Source organism: Pristiophorus japonicus, chromosome 9, assembly GCF_044704955.1.
Source record: "Pristiophorus japonicus isolate sPriJap1 chromosome 9, sPriJap1.hap1, whole genome shotgun sequence".
NCBI lineage: Eukaryota > Metazoa > Chordata > Chondrichthyes > Pristiophoridae > Pristiophorus > Pristiophorus japonicus.
Window position 1 is genome coordinate 216,513,034 of NC_091985.1, and position 17,521 is coordinate 216,530,554.

At 46.0% G+C, this 17,521-nt stretch overlaps 1 protein-coding gene across 1 annotated transcript in view; it reads left to right on the forward strand.

The window, feature by feature from the left end:
* Positions 1-17,319, forward strand: part of LOC139273674 (zinc finger protein 850-like) — a 179,692-nt gene extending 162,373 nt beyond the window's left edge. The window contains exon 5 of the mRNA XM_070890711.1: positions 15,829-17,319. Within this exon, the coding sequence (XP_070746812.1) occupies positions 15,829-16,663 (835 nt within the window). The 3' untranslated portion in view covers positions 16,664-17,319. The remainder of the gene's footprint in view (positions 1-15,828) is intronic.
* Positions 17,320-17,521: the final 202 nt, after the last annotated feature.

Here is a 17,521-nt window from a genome sequence, read left to right on the forward strand (position 1 = left end):
TATCTAACCCGTACACGACCTGCCCTGGCATTGTTTGAAGGGACAGTGCAGAGGTAGCTTTACTCTGTATCTAACCAGTGTCGTAACTGCCCTGGGTGTATCTTGTGGGATAGTGTAGATGGAGCTTTACTCTGTGTCTAATCATTGCTGTACCTGCCCTGCAAGTGTTTGATGGGGTAGTGTAGAGGAAACTTTACACTCTTTCTTACAGAAACATAAAAAATAGGTGCAGGAGCAGGCCATTCGACCCTTCGAGCCTGCACCGCCATTCAATATGATCATGGCTGATCATGCAACCTGAGTACCCCACCCTGCCTTCTCTCCATACTCCCTGATCCCTTTAGCCATAAGGGCCACATCTAACTCCCTTTTGAATATGTCCAACGAACTGGACTCAACAACTTTCTGTGGCAGAGAATTCCACAGGTTCACAACTCTCTGGGTGAAAAAGTTACTTCTCATCTCGGTCCTATATGGCTAGCTCCTTATCTTTAGACTGTGATCCCTGGTTCTGGACGTCCCCAACATTGGGAACATTCTACCTGTATCTAACCTGTCCAGTCCCATCAGAATTTTATAAGTTTCTATGAGATCCCCTCTCATTCTTCTAAATTCCAGTGAGTATAAGCCTAGCCGATCCAGTCTTTCCTCCTATGTCAGTCCTGCCATCCTGGGAATCAGTCTGGTGAACCTTCGCTGCACTCCCTCAATAACAAGCACGTCCTTCCTCAGAACAGGAGACCAAAACTGCACAAAATACTCAAGGTGTGGTCTCACCAAGGCTCTGTACAACTGCAGTAAAACGTCCCTGCACCTATATTCGAATCCTCTCGCTATGAAGGCCAGCATGCTATTTGCTTTCTTTACTGCCTGCTGTACCTGCATGCCTACCTTCAATGACTGATGCACCATGACACCCAGGTCTCTTTGCACCTCCCCTTTTTTCAAAACTGTCACCAGATAATAATCTGCCTTCCTGTTTTTGCCCCCAAAGTAGATAACCTCACATTTATCCACATTATACTGCATCTGCCATGCATTTGCCCACTCACCTAACTTATCCAAGTCACCCTGCAGCCTCTTAGCGTCCTCCTCACAGCTCACACAGGCACCCAGCTTAGTGTCATCTGCAAACTTGGAGATATAACACTCAATTCCTTCATCTAAATCATTAATGTATATTGTAAATAGCTGGGGTCCCAGCACTGAGCCCTGCGGCACCCCACTAGTCACTGCCTGCCATTCTGAAAAGGACCCATTTATCCCGACTCTCTGCTTCCTGTCTGCCAACGAGTTCTCCATCCACTTCAGTACATTACCCCCAATACCATGAGCTTTAATTTTGCACACTAATCTCTTGTGTGGGACCTTGTCAAAAGCCTTTTGAAAGTCCAAATACACCACATCCACTGGTTCTCCATTGTCCACTCTACTAGTTACATCTTCAAAAAATTCCAGAAGATTTGTCAAGCATGATTTCTCTTTCATAAATCCATGCTGACTTGGACCGATCCTGTCACTGCTTTCCAAATGCGCTGCTATTTCATCTTTAATGATTGATTCCAACGTTTTCCCCACTACTGATGTCAGGCTAACCGGTCTATAATTACCCGTTTTTTTCTCTTCCTCCTTTTTTAAACAGTGGTGTTACATTAGTTATCCTCCAGTCCATAGGAACTGATCCACAGTCGATAGACTGTTAGAAAATGATCACCAATGCATCCACTATTTCTATGGCCACTTCTTTAAATACTCTGGGATGCAGACTATCAGGCCCCGGGGATTTATCGACCTTCAATCCCATCAATTTCCCTAACACAATTTCCCGCCTAATAAGGATTTCCTTCGGTTCCTCTTCCCACGAGACTCTCGGTCCCCTTGCATTTCCGGAAGGTTATTTGTGTCTTCATTTTGAAGACAGAACCAAAGTATTTGTTCAACTGGTCTGCCATTTCTTTGTTCCCCATTATAAATTCACCTGAATATGACTGCGAGGGAGCTACGTTTGTCTTCACTAATCTTTTTCTCTTCATATATCTACAGAAGCTTTTGCAGTCAGTTTTTATGTTCCTGGCAAGCTTCCTCTGATACTCTATTTTCCCCCTCCTAATTAAACCTTTTGTCATCCTCTGCTGAATTCTAAATTTCTCCCAGTCCTCAGGTTTGCTGCTTTTTCTGGCCAATTTATATGCCTCTTGCTTGGTTTTAACACTATCCTTAATTTCCCTTGTTCGCCATGGTTGAGCCACCTTCCCTGTTTTATTTTTACTCCAGATAGAGATGTACAATTGTTGAAGTTCATCCATGTGATCTTTAAATGTTTGCCATTGCTTATCCACCGTCAACCCATTAAGCATCATTTGTCAGTCTATTCTAGCCAATTTACGTCTCATACCATCGAAGTTAACTTTCCTTAAGTTCAAGACTCTAGTCTCTGAATTAACTGTGTCACGCTCCATCTTAATAAAGAATTCTACCATATTATGGTCACTCTTCCCCAAGGGGCCTCGCACAACAGGATTGCTAATTAGTCCTTTCTCATTACACATCATCCAGTCTAGGATGGCCAGCCCTCTAGATGGTTCCTCAACATATTGGTCTAGAAAAGCATCCCTAATACACTCCAGGAAATCCTTCTCCACCGCATTGCTACCAGTTTGGTAAGTCCAATCTCCATGTAGATTAAACTTGCCCATGGTAACTGCTGTACCTTTATTGCATGCTTCCATAATTTCTTGTTTGATGCTGTCCCCAACCTCACTTCTACTGTTTGGTGGTCTATACACAACTCCCACTAGCGTTTTCTGCCCTTTGGTATTCCGCAGCTCCACCCATACAGATTCCACATCATCCAAGCTAATGTCCTTCCTTACTATTGCGTTAATTTCCTCTTTAACCAGCAACGCTATCCCACCTCCTTTTCCTTTCTGTCTATCCTTCCTGAATGTTGAATACCTCTGGTTGTTGAGTTCCCAGCCTTGGTCACCCTGGAGCCATGTCTCCGTGATGCCAATTATATCATATTCATTAATTGCTGCCTGTGCAGTTAATTCGTCCACCTTATTACGAATACTCCTCGCATTGAGGCACAGAGCCTTCAGGCTTGTCTTTTTAACACACTTTGCCCCTTTAGAATTTTGCTGCAATGTGGCCCTCCACTTTTACTTTTCTTCTTTCTATCTTTTGCTTCTGCCCCCATTCTGCTTCCCTCTGTCTCCCTGCATAGGTTCCCATCCCCCTGCCATATTAAGTGTCATTCTCTAGTCTATCCTAGCCAATTCACGTCTCATACCGTTGAAGTTTCCTTTCTTTAGGTTCAGGACCCTAGTCTTTGAATTAATTGTGTCACTCTCCATCTTAATGAAGAATTCTACCATATTATGGTCACTTTTCCCCAACGGGCCTCACACGTCAAGATTGCTAATTAATCCTCTCTCGTTACACAAGACCCAGTCTAGGATGGCCTGCTCTCTAGTTGGTTCCTCGACATATTGGTCTCGAAAACCATCCCTAATACACTCCAGGAAAGCCTCCTCCATCGTATTGCTACCAGTTTGGTTAGCCCAATCAATATGTAGATTAAAGTCACCCATGATAACTGCTGTACCCTTATTGCACGCGTCCCTAATTTCCTGTTTGATGCCATCCCCAATCTCCCTACTACTGTTTGGTGGTCTGTACACAACTCCCACTAACGTTTTCTGCCCTTTGGTATTTCGCAGCTCTACCCATATAGATTCCACATCATTCACGCTAATGTCCTTCCTTGCTGTTGCGTTAATCTCCTCTTTAACCAGTAACGCTATCCCACCTCCTTTTCCTTCCTGTCCGTCCTTCCTGAATATTGAATTCCTCTGGATGTTCAGTTCCCAACCTTGGTTACTTTGGAGCCATGTCTCCGTAATCCCAATTGCATCATACCCGTTAACAGCTATCTGCGCAGTCAGTTCATCCACCTTATTACGAATGCTCCTCGCTTTGAGACTCAAAGCCTTCACGCTTGTTTTTTTAACACTCTTTGTCCTTTTTAAATTATGTTGTAATGTGGCCCTTTTTGAGTTTTGCCCTCGATTTCTCTGCCCTCCACTCTTGCTTTTCTCCTTCCTACTTTTTGCTTCTGCCCCCTTTTTCCTTCCCTCTGTCTCCCTGCATAGATTCCCATCCCCCTGCCATTTTAGTTTAAACCCTCCCCAACGGTATTAGCAAACACTCCGCAGAGGACATCGGTTTTGTTCCTGGCCAGTTGCAAAACGCCCAGTTTGTACTGGTCCCACCTCCCCCAGAACCGGTTCCAATGTCCCAGGAATTTGAATCCCTCCCCCTTGCACCATTCCTCAAGCCACGTATTCATCTGAGCTATCCTGAAATTCCTACTCTTGACTAGCACGTGGCACTGGTAGCAATCCTGAGATTACTACCTTTGAGATCCTACTTTTTAATTTAACTCCTAGCTCCCTAAATTCAGCTTGTAGGACCTCATCCCGTTTTTTAGCTATATCGTTGATGCCTATATGTACCACGGCAGCTGGCTGTTCACCCTCCCCCTCCAGAATGCGCTGCAGCCGCTCCAAGACATCCTTGACCCTTGCACTAGGGAGGCAACATACCATCCTGGAATCTCGTTTGTGGCCGCAAAAACGCCTATCTATACCCCTTACAATCGAATACACTATCACTATAGCTCCCCCACTCTTTTTCTGCCCTCCTGTGCAGCAGAGCCAGCCCTGGTGCCATGGACTTGGCTGCTGCTGCCTTCCCCTGATGAGTCATCTCCCCCAACAGTACCCAAAGTGTTAGATCTCTTAATTTCCAATGAAATACGAACTCCGATGGTAGTTTTAACTTTTTAATCTTAGCAGAGAGCAACAAACTGCTGGCTGATTGCCAGTTTCTTTGTCTTACTGCGACACATGGTCAAAATGGTTGTATTTTATACCTGGATCAATTTACAGAAAAGAACTCGCCTTCTTTGACCTTATTGGCTCAATCGAAAGTCTTTTAACGTTTTAATTAGCTCGCTACCCAAGGTCCGAAAATGTCAAGTTGATTGATGAGTTAATGCAACATGCCGAACTGCGTAGCAGCCATGACTTGGAGGTCTGTGAATTTTCACAGTCTGTCTTAATGAGCCTGTTTGAATACTCTATCAATCCCCCCTTTGATTCTTTCACAAACTGAATCATAAAACATCAGGTATCACTGGTTAAACATTCTACAAAATAATTTCATACATGTTAATCGAGTTTCCTTCTAAAATTTGTTGATGTGTTTCGCCACATGTCCGGACTAGTAGCTTCCACACAAATTTACACCAACCCGAGTTCCATCGTGGCCACAATGGAAGTCTGGTTTTAATAGGTTAATTAACCTTATTCCAATTTAATCCAAATCAATATTTTAATTCAACCAGTAAACAACCTTTCCTTAAGCATAACATACTCCTGTGCCACATACAGATGGTCTGCTGGGACCTGCAAGGTGTCTCACCTGCGGGACAGCAGCTACAGCCGCCTGGCGCAACAACATTTAATCAACATAAACAAACAATATAAAAGTAAAACAATTACAACAAATAGAATTAAACCTTCCACCAATGAAGTTCCTATTGAACCTAGCCATTCAGTGGCTCCACTCCACAAAGTGAATGATGGGGGTTGCTTAAGTTTTTCTACCTCCTATTGGATATGCTCCGCTAAGTGGGTAATTTCTTCGGAGCTATCTGGGATATATGTGCAACACTCAGTTCCGAGTAGGGTGCAAGTACCTCCCTTTTCAGCCAGGATGTAATCAAGGGCCAGTCTATTCTGTAGGGCTACTGTGCGGATTGCTACCATTTCTGCATTGATTTTAACTAGGGCCTCCGAGGTATCATTGGCTACTCGTTCCACAACGGATGCCATGTTAATGGATTCCCTTGCCAGTTTGGCGGTCCCATACCCAGGGATCAGGATGGCAAAGAACCTCTCTGTTTCTGTGATAGCTCTCTTAGGACGGTGTAAATGTTCCGACAGTAACTTTATATGATACATATAAGGCACAATGTAGGCTAAATAGCAGGATCCCATCCAATTCTGGGGCAGCCAAGGGTAGGCCTATGGCCACACACCCAATAGGTGCCATTATATGCAATGAATGTTAGCTGTTTCTTTGTCAGCAACACTCCGGGGCCTGTCCAGGCTTTTCCATTTGTTTTATTCAGAATCCCCGTTACGTTAAAAATTCCCACATCGGCCCAGTTTGGACGGTTCCGTGACTTGATTATATTATAATTCCGGGAGCAGTTACTATACCCCATATTTTGGCCTCCTTTGATGTTTCTAATCAGACAGACCGATTTCCCTGGTCTTCCTAGTCCCGTTGTATTAGTGATAACAAAAAATGGGGGCCGTTTGGAATTATTGTAGCACGGTTGGTACCCCCCTTCAAAGGTAGTCAGATTGTAACCTGCTGACTTCCATTTACGTGCCCAGTTTTCCGTATCCTGAAACGCATTGCCTGTTTTATTTTAATTAATTATCCACTCAGCCATTTCCGAGATATTCAAGGGAACTGGCCTCAAGGGAATCCCTCCCTTTGAGTGAATAGGAATATGCGTACACACCCAATAACTAGAAATGTTACCTTGTTTGGCATAAATGTATGACGTATATAAAAAGGTATTTACATGTAATTCCCTTGCTACCCTACTATTTCCCTTTGGTGCAGAGGGTCGGCTAGTAAGAAGTAGGCCTATGCCTATAATACCTACAATCAATAATTAGATTTCAGCTTCAGTTACGGGTGCTCATTTAACGGATCCAGGCTTTCTTTCCTTGGACTTTAACAGCTGCCTGGGTGGTCAATAACACTTGATAAGGTCCCTCCCACTTGGCACCCAAAGGTTTTTTATGCAACTTTTTCACATACACCAAGACTCCCGGGATGATGTCGTGTCCTCCTTCGGGTGGATTACCCCAAGCTGCCGATACCTGTCGGGAAACAGAACTAATAGCATTGGTTAAGTTCTGACAGTATGATAACAAAGTGTCACTTATTAAGTGAACATCAGCTTTCCATAAATCGTTGGTTCCTGGCAGCGGCATGGGTCTTCCTGTTATAATTTCAAATGGGCTTAGACCTGTAGTTCTTTTTGGGGTTGCCCTAATGCTACATAGCACTATTGGTAGTGCCTGGGGCCATGGTTATCCTTCTTTGTGATTTGTGCTTTGTCGATGCTGGCTTTATGTCCTTTCAGCCGAAGGTGATCCAGCAAAGCTCGTAAATCTTGTTCATGCTGTACTTCCGTGTTTGAAGCTAGCAGGATATCGTCTACATATTGTTGGGGTAAGCATGTTAATTCCGCCCCTCTGTCTAAAAGACAGTCCACATCCTTATCGCCCACCCTCACAGTTATATATATCCCATCTCCTCTCTGTTGTATTAGTGCGAGGAGGGGGGCCAGGGTGGGCTCTAATCGTTTTTTGCTATCCCAAGTAACTCCTTCTGTTGTTGTATTGTCAGTCGCTTAAATGCTTCTATGAGGTCGTTATCTTGTGACAAGCCTGGCTTGTTGGCTGAATTGTATCCCTGGCTGCGACCTCTTCCCCAGCCACGACCTTTCTGTTTTGCCCTGCACGTCTTGGCCCAATGACCTTCTTTCCCACAATAATGACATTTTCAGGGTAATTTTCCTCATAACTGTTTATCGGAATCCTGGGATTTCCATCCCATAGCCTGTACAGCTCGGACTTTAGCTCCCATATCCCGATCTAATTGGTTACATCGATCCACCAATGCTGCAAAGGTAGTTCCTCTACCTTCCCAGTCCGGTAACACTACCTTAAGCATTTTGGACAGTTCTGGCTTTAGACCTGCCACGAAAGCTGCTTTCAGAGGTCCAAACGCTTGTTCATCCATTTCCTCATCCGTATTATTCATACCCGAATGTTCTAGCCACGTGCATCTAAACCGCTCGTCATACTCCAGGACCTCCTCTGTTCCTTTCTGTTGGCAGGCTGCAATTTTTCCCCAGTCTGTCTTATCTGGACTGAAGGCTTGCAGCCAGTGTTTAATCGTCTCCCATCCTGCATCTAATTTTTGCTCATTCTGCCCCAAAGCTTCATCTACCTTGTCGTGCAATTTTCTTCCCTGTGTTTTTGGCACCATTATGGTCAAAATTTGCACTCCGTCCCAGGGATGAAGTTGATATATATTTCTTAAGCGGTCCAATTGGTCCCACGTTTTTACTCCCCCTTTCTTTGGATTGGGCAATTCCTTGGACCATTTATCAATTTTCTCTGGGTCTGCCGGATCATGAACTAAGTATTCTTCGTACACCCTTCTCTTTGTTTTTTTGGTTCCGCCCTCATCCGCAGTCTCTTCTGATTTGACTACAACTCGTCTTTTTTTAAACGGGGCAAAGCGCACCCCAATTCTTCATCATCCTCCGATACTGTATTGTCGGAGGATTCAGAAACCGTATCTATTCCTCGGTCGTGTCTTCGGGTTTGCGCTTTTAATTTATCCAAACATGGGTACCCTGGGAATTGATCAATACATTTTCCTTTTCCTATTACTGTCTCTTGACCTAATGATTTTTTTCATTCTTTAATTTCACCTTTAAGATCTTTAACTTCCGCTTCCAGCTTTTCAAGTTCAAGCTTTTTCTGTCGCAGCTGTGCACAAACTGCTTGCAATTGATCCTTTGTACTGGTCAGTTCTCGATCATGTTGGGAACGCATTATAATTTAATTCCAGTTTCGAATCTGTCCCATAACCGCTAGGGACCATCTAGTTCGTTCTTTATTTTTCATATGGGTCGTTTTTCCCCAGACCCTTTTAATCTCGTCCAAGGACCATTGTCCTTTGGAGGTTCCGTACTTTAGTTCGATCTTAATACAGGTTTTAGATAAGTTGAATTGTTGCTCTATGTATTCTTTCAACTGTTCGAGAATTAAATCTAAAGAAACTTCAGGTGGTGCCTGCCCACCTTTAACAGTTGTAGGCAATTCTTTGCCCTTATCTCCTGCTGCCATTTCTTTACTGAGTTCTTTACTGGGGTCTCGAGTTGTAGGCCTGCTAGCCGATCAATAGGTCGGTGATTAATTAACTAACACACCGCCGAAGTTTAGACGTCTATGGGACCTCGAGCCGACTACCAACCGGAGGGTTCGCAAACCGGAGGTTTTCGGAATCGCATAGAAGGAGAGGCAAATTTAGACTTTTGACCGAGGACTTTTTTTTAAAAAAGAGGAGTCCTTACCTCAATATATAGGTCCGATGTCCAAAATTCAGTTTCTTTCCTCAGCGATCCTGCTCGCAGCGCCAAAATTGTTAGATCTCTTAATTTCCAATGAAATACGAACTCCGATGGTAGTTTTAACTTTTTAATCTTAGCAGAGAGCAACAAACTGCTGGCTAATTGCCAGTTTCTTTGTCTTACTGAGACACATGGTCAAAATGGCTGTATTTTATACCTGGATCAATTTACAGAAAAGAACTCGCTTTCTTTGACCTTATTGGCTCAATTGAAAGTCTTTTAATTGGCTCGCTACCCAAGGTCCGAAAATGTCAAGTTGATTGATGAGTTAATGCAACATGCCGAACTGCATGTAGCAGTCTTGACTTGGGGGGTCTGTGAATTTTCACAGGCTGTCTAAATGAGCCTGTTTGAATACTCTATCACAAAGTGGTGTATCTGTTTTGGAGGGAGATGACCGCAGAGGACCCCTGCACTACCTTCCTTCCACTGCTCTGCCTGATGGTCACCCATTCCCTACCTGGCTGTGTAACCTTTACCTGTGGTCCAACTCACTAAACTTGCCATTCACGACATCCTCAGCATCGCGGATGCTTCAGAGTGAATCCATGCGCAGCTCCAGTGCCGCAATGCGGTCTGTCAGGAGCTGCAGCTGGATACACTTCCTGCACATGTAGTTGTCGTGTCCCTGATTTCCCAAATAGCCCAGGAGGAGCATGACACTGGTCTGGGCTTAACCCTTAGATTAACTTAATTGGTAACAATGCCAAAGGTTTCTGACTGATCAGAAAAAGAAAAAAGATGAAGAAAAAGAAAAACTACTCACCAATCAACCAGCCAATCCCTTACCCTCTTGGCTGTGACATCACACTACAATTCCTTTTTACTTCTTTCTTACTTTTGACCCTGCGGCAGCTGCAGCTCGCTGCTCCTCCCCGAACTGCCGCTGACCTGGGACCCCGCTGGGCCTTTATAGGCCGCTGCTCGGTCCTCGCTCGCTCCTCCCTGAACTGCCGCCGACCTGGGACCTCCGCTGGGCCTTTATAGGCCACTGCTCCTCCCCAAACTGCTGCCGACCTGGGACCGCTGCTGGGCCTTTATAGGCTGCTGCTCGGTCCTCCCCGAACTACCGCTGACCTGGGACCACTGCTGGGCCTTTATAGACCACTGCTCCTGCCCGTCCTGTACCTGCCCTGTGAATAATTACTAGGATATTGTAGAGGGAGCTTTACTTTGTGTCTAACTCGTACTGTAGCTGCCCTGGCAGTCTTTGATGGGACAATGTAGAGGGAGTTTTACGCTGTATCTAACCCGTGTTGTACTTGCTCTGCAAGTGTTTGATGGGATAATGTAGACGGAGATTTACCGTGTACCGAACCTGTGCTAACTGGGCAAGTAGTGAGGAGGACTCAAAAAATCTACAAAGGGATATAGACAGGTGGGCAAAAAATTGACAGATGGAGTATAATGTTAAAAAAATATGAAGTTATCCAATTTGGTAGGAAAAATAAAACAGGAAATTATTATTTAAATGGGGAGTGATTACAAAATGCAGTAGTACAGAGGGATCTGTGGGTCCTTGTAACATGAAACACAAAAAGTTAGCATTCAGGTACAGCAATTAATTTGGAAGGCAAATGGAATGTTGGCTTTTGTTGCAAGGGGGATGGAGTATAAAAGTAGAGAAGTCCTGCTACAACTGTACATGGCGTTGGCTGCGAAGTCAGGTCGCTCATTGCAGTGCGGGCAGGCACAGCAAGAGGGGTGAAGGAGCAAGAGTTTGTCGAAGGAAGTGACCGGGGCCCAGGAGAGGCGTGAGTTTGGGACCTAAAAGGGTCGAGGGTCCAGGGGCAGCACGGGCCAGCCCACACTGCTATATGTGTGCGCGCTCGGTCCGTGCAGCAGAGCTGGTCTCCAGTCGTCTTGGATAACCCTTGCCACTGGACCAAGACCTAGCTCTGTCAAGCCCGTGTGGTGGCTGGTGTGCAACGGCCACCACATGTTTAAAAAAAAATCCACGCACAGACATCTTCCACCCTTCAATATATAGTTTGGGACCTGCAATATTAGGGCCTTGATTGAAACACCTGTGAAATCATTGAACTCATCCCTTTTTGGCGTTGAAGCAAGTCATCCTCGATTCGAGGGACCGCCGAAGAAGAGGGGATTCGGCGATGGTAATGCCTTTGAATGTTATGGGGCGGTGGTTAGACTCTCGCTTGTTGGAGATAGTCATTTCCTGGCACTTGTGTGGCGCGAATGTTACTTGCCACTTATCAGCCCAAGCCTGAATGTTGTCCAGGTCTTGCTGTAAGCAGGCATGGACTGCTCCATTATCTGAGGAGTTGCAAATGGAACTGAACACTGTGCAGTCATCAGTGAACATTCCTAGTTCTGTTTTCATACCTTTTGTAGTCGCCTTTATTTAGAATCAGAACACTGGGTTGAGATCTGACTTTCTCACCCTCCAACTGAATTTGAAATTCAACCATGTTATGTTCACTTTTTCCAAGAGGATCCTTAACTACGAGATCATTTATTAATCCTGTCTCATTACACTACCAGATCTAAGATAGCCTGCTCCATGGCTGGTTCCGCAACGTACTGTTCAAGGAAACCATCTCAGAAACACTCTATGAACTGTTGGTCAATTTGATTTGTCTAATGAATATGAAGATTAAAATCGCCCATGATTATTGCCGTACCTTTCTTACAAGCATCGATTATTGCTTGATTTATACTCCATCCAACAGTGTAGCTACTGTTAGGGGGCCTATAGACTACACCCACCAGTGACTTCTTCCCCTTATTATTTCTTATCTCCACCCAAACTGATTCTACATCTTGATCTTCTGAGCCAATATCATTTCTCACCACTGCACTGATCTCATCGTTTATTAACAGAGTTACCCCACCTCCTTTTCCTTTGTCTATCATTCCAAATTGTCAAATACCCCTGAATATTCAGTTCCCAGCCTTGGTCACCTTGCAACCACGTCTTTGTAATAGCTTTCCGATCATACTCATTGTGCCGTTAACTCTTCTATCTTGTTACGAATGCTCCGTGCATTCAGATAAAGAGCTTTTCATTTTGTCTTTTTACCATTTTTCGCTGCTTTGACCCCACGGTCTGTTCCACTCTTATTTTTATACATTCTGTCCCTTCCTGTTACACTCTGGTTATCATTTCCCCCACCGCTACCCTGCTCTATTGCCTTCTCCTTGCTCTTTGACTTTTTAAATTTACGCTCACCTGAACCCTCCCACCCCCCAACCCCCCCCCCCACTATTTAGTTTAAAGGCCTCTTTACAGCCCTAGTTATTCGCTTCGCCAGGACACAAGCACAAGCCTGGTTCAAGTGAAGCCTGTCCCAACGGAGCAGCTCCCTCTTGTCCCAGTACTGGTGCCAGTGCCAGTGCCCCATGAATCGAAACCCATTTCTCCCACACCGGTCTTTGAGCCACGTATTCATCTCTCTGATCATATTTACCCTATGCACATTTGCACGTGGCTCGGGTAGTAACCCAGAGATTGCTGTCTGGGTTCTGCTTTTTAATTTAGCCCCTAACTGCTCAAAATCCCTCAGCAGAACCTCTTTCTTTGTTCTACCTATGTCATTGGTACCTACGTGGCCCACGACAACTGGATCTTCCCCCTCCCACTCCAAGTTCCTCTCCAGCCCAGAGGAGATGTCCTGAACCTTGGAACTGCGCAGGCATCACAGCCTTCAGGACTCTCGCTCATGGCTGCAGAAAACTATACTGTTTCCTACCACTACAGCATTTCTTTTTACTCCCCCCCACCCCCCTTGAATGGCCTCCTGTACCACGGCACTGTGGTCAGTTTGCTCATCCTCCCTGCAGTCCCTGCCTGTGTCCAAGCAGGGAGCACGAATCTCGTACCTGTTGGACAATTGCAAGGGCTGAGGATCCTCCATCACTACCCCCTGCATCCCCACAGCTGCCTCGCTCGTAGTCACACCCTCCTGTCCCTGACCATGGGCCAAAGTTGAATTAATTAATCTAAGGGGTGTGACTGCCTCCTGGAACACAGGGTCCAGGTAACTCTCCCCCTCCCTGATGTGTCGCAGTGTCTGCAGCTCGGACTCCAGCTCATCAACGTGGAGCTGAAGTTCCTCGAGCAGCCAACACTTACTGCAGATGTGGTCACCGTGGACCTCAATGGGGTCAACCAGCTCCCACATGCAGCAGCAGTAACACATCGCCTGCCCTGCCATCTCGAATGTATTTAGTTAAGTTTTCACGTTTTGAAAGTTTAGATTTTTAATCCCAGCTCTTAATTTAAACCAATGCCAAGAAAAGAGAGAAAAACTGACCAACCAATCACTTCCCTGCTTTCCTGTGATGCCACACTTTGAATCTTTTTATTTCTTATCCTCCCAGGTCACTTGGTGCTCATTCGGCTGTCTGCTCGGCTGACTCACGCCCTTTGTAGGCTTACCACTGCTCCCACTCTCGTGCCCTTTCCGAAGGGATGGGCATAAGTAGGTTTTTTCCCTCGTGTTGTTTCTCTCACCACCTGGTCAGTAGTGGTGCTACCGAGCCAGTCTTGATGGACATTGAAGTCCCCCACCCAGAGTACATTCGGTGCAGCTTGCTACTCTCAGTGCTTCTTCCACGTGGTGTTCAACATGGAGGAGTACTGATTCATCAGCTGAAGGAGGGCAGTAGGTGGTAATCAGCAGGAGGTTTCCTTGTCTATGCTTAACCTGAAGCCACGAGACCTCATGGGGTCCTGAGTCAGTGTTGAGGACTCCGGGCCACACCCTCCCGACTGTATACTACTGTACCGCCACCGGTGGGACAGGACATACCCAGGGAGGTGATGGAGGAATCTAGGACATTGGCTGAAAGGTATAATTCTGTGAGTATAACGATGTCAGGCTGTTGCTTGACTAGTCTGGGCCATCTCTCCCAATTTTGGCACAACTCCCCAGATGTTGGTGAGAAAGACTGGGCTGGGTGGGCCATTGTCGGGTCCATAGCCGGTGCGGAGGTCGATGCCGAGTGGTCGTCCGGTTTTATTCTTATTATTGTTTTTCGTAGCGGTGGATCAATTGATGAATCAATATGATCTTATTGAATGGTGGAGCAGGCTCGAGGGGACAAAGGGCCTACTCCTGCTTCTAATTCTTATGTGCTTATACCCTAGCCCAGACCCTGTCTCTATATTAAGAGCAATGGTCCCAACACTGACCCTGGGGACATCACTGTTTACATCCCTCCAGTCTGAAGAACATCCATTAACCACTACTCTCTGTTTTCTGCCCTTTACCCAACTTCCTCTCCACGCAACCCCACTCCCTTTAATACCATGAGCCTTAATTTGATCAACAAGCCTCCTATCCGGCACCTTATCAAACATCTTTTGACAATCCATCTACACAACATCCATTGCATTTCCTTTCTCGCTGCACTTTGTTATTTCCTGCAATAATCCCTGCTGTCTATCCTGAATGAATCCATTTCACTACCAAATGTTGCAACGTTTACTTCTGTAGCTAGAATCCCCCTGCGCACGGGACCGGGCTGTGCTCTGAGCAGGCGCAGTGCCAATGTTGGAGGTGGTCTGAGGCGGAAGAGACATTCTGCGAGTTGGTAGGAGCTTGTGGGCTCAGCGGAGGAATTAGACCCCTGGGTGGGCTGGGCAGCTTCATAAATACTGGTGTAGGCCTCAGGCCCCAAATATGAGCCCGCAGGCTCCATGTTTGACCTGCGATGATAGACCCGACCGCTCGGGGTAACTAGCTGAATTCTTGGACAGGATCAGGGCGTCTGTGTGGCCATCTTGGTACAGGAGCAGAGGGCAGGCGGGGCTTTAGGGTCCCAGTGACCTCGAGAGAAAATCATTTCCTCATTTATTCTCAGTCTGCACACACGGGATGTAGAACTGAACCCAACCAGAAAAGAGGGAGTGAGAAAACTGCAGATGGAAGAAAGAAATGATGGAGGTGGTGCGATGAGTTTGGATTTCACCACAGGGTGGAGGGAGAGTGTGTGGGATGGGAATTTACAGCTTTGGGGAACAAGAGACGAAAGAATGCTCCATAAAAAGTAGGATTGTCTGTCCTCAATTTCTATCCTGCACTTCCAGTGCTGACTTTCGTAAACACCTTTTACAGGATATTAGAAGAGGAGGATTTACAGATGGGAAACTCGAACCAATCATATCAAGATCTGACAGAGTCACTCGATTCACTTGAATATCATCAGCCTTTGAATGTGAAAGGAGAAACGTTTGTCTGCTCTGTCTGTGGGAAAAGATTTCAAACATCAATGTGACTGGAAAAGCACCGAGACACACACACCCGAGTGAGAGTGTTCCAGTGCCCTGATTGTGGAAAGAGCTTCAACCAGTTACACAGCCTGAAAAAACATTGCATCATTCACAGCGGGGAGAAACCGTACACGTGTTCTGTGTGTGGACGAGGCTTCAACTGATCGTCAAACCTGGAGAGACACAAGGACACCTGCACCATGGAGAATCCATGGAAATGTGGGGACTGTGGGAAGGGATTCAATTGCCCCTCTGCGCTGGAAACTCATCGACGCAGTCACACCAGGGAGAGGCCGTTCACCTGCCCTGCGTGTGGGAAGGGATTCACTCGTTCATCCCACCTCACTGAACACCAGCGAGTTCACACTGGGGAGAGGCCGTTCACCTGCACTGTGTGTGGGAAGGGATTCACTTATTCATCCAGCCTGCTGGCACACAAGCGAATTCACACTGGGGAGAGACCGTTCACCTGCTCCGTGTGTGAGAAAGGATTCACTTGTTCATCCAGCCTGGTGAGACACCAGCGTGTTCACACTGGGGAGAGGCCGTTTACCTGTCCCGTGTGTGGGAAGAAATTCACTGCATCTTCACACCTCATTGAACACAAGCGAGTTCACACTGGGGAGAGACCGTTCGTCTGTCCCGTATGTGGGAAACGGTTTGCTAAATCATCTCATCATCTGAGTCACCAGCGAGCTCACACAGGAGAGAGGCCGTTCATCTGCTCTGTGTGTGGAAAGGGATTCACTAATTCATTCGATCTTCATGCTCACCAGCGTATTCATACCGGGGAGAGACCTTTTACCTGTTCTGTGTGTGGGAAGGCATTCATTCGTTCATCCCACCTCACTGAACACCAACTTGTTCACACCAGTAAGAGACCGTTTAAATGTTCTGACTGTGAAAAGAGCTATAAAAGCAGAAATGATCTGATGAAACACCAACGCACTCACACTGGGGAGAGGCCGTTCATCTGCTCCGAGTGTGGGAAGGGCTTCACTCTTTCTTCCAACCTGCTGACACACCAACGCATTCACACTGGGGAGAGGCCATTCATCTGCTCCGAGTGTGGGAAGGGCTTCACTCGTTTATCCAACCTTCAGTCACACCAGCGAGTTCACAAGTGACTGCAGGGGTTGGATTCTGCTTTTATTGTTGCCGTTAATCACATCCAGGATTGAACCATGTTCACTCGGACAGTTGGAGTTTGTTGCTGCTGGTGTAATTAATCCCTCTAACTGGGCTGGAGTTTAATTTTCTGGATATCATAGAATCATAGAATGGTTACAGCACAGAAGGAGGCCTTTCGGACCGTCGAGCCCGTGCCGGCTCTCTGCAAGTCCCACTCCCCGCCCTTTCCCCGTGGCCCTGCAAATGTTTTATTTCCGGTACTTATCCACTTCCCTTTTTGAAAGCCACGATTGAATCTGCCTCCACCACCCTTTCAGGCAGTGCATTCCACATCCTAACCACTCGCTGCTTAAAGAAAAGTTTTTTCTCATGTCGCCTTTGGTTCTTTTGCCAATCACCTTGAATCTGTGTCCTCTGGTTCTCAATCCTTCCGCCAATGGGAATATTTTCTCTCTACTCTGTCCAGACCCCTCATGATTTTAGAGCACCTCCATCAAATCTCCTCTCAAACTTCTCTGTTCTAAGAAGAACAACCCCAGCTTCACCAGTCTATCCATGTAACTGAAGTCCCTCATCCCTGGAATCATTCTTGTAAATCTTTTCTGCACCCTCTGTCAAACAACGATGAAATAAATCAGCTTTGTTTCCTACATACAGTGAGTCGATTCCTTGATTTCTCCAAGAGGAGACTAATTGATGTCCTGTTACCGACTGTTCCTTTTCTCCTTTTGTATTTATAAAGTGCCATTCACGGCCTCTGTTTTAGTGATGTTGGTTGAGGGATAAATGTTAGCCAGGACACCAGAGAGATTTCTTCAAAATAACGTCATGGAATCTTTTATGCCCACTTGAGA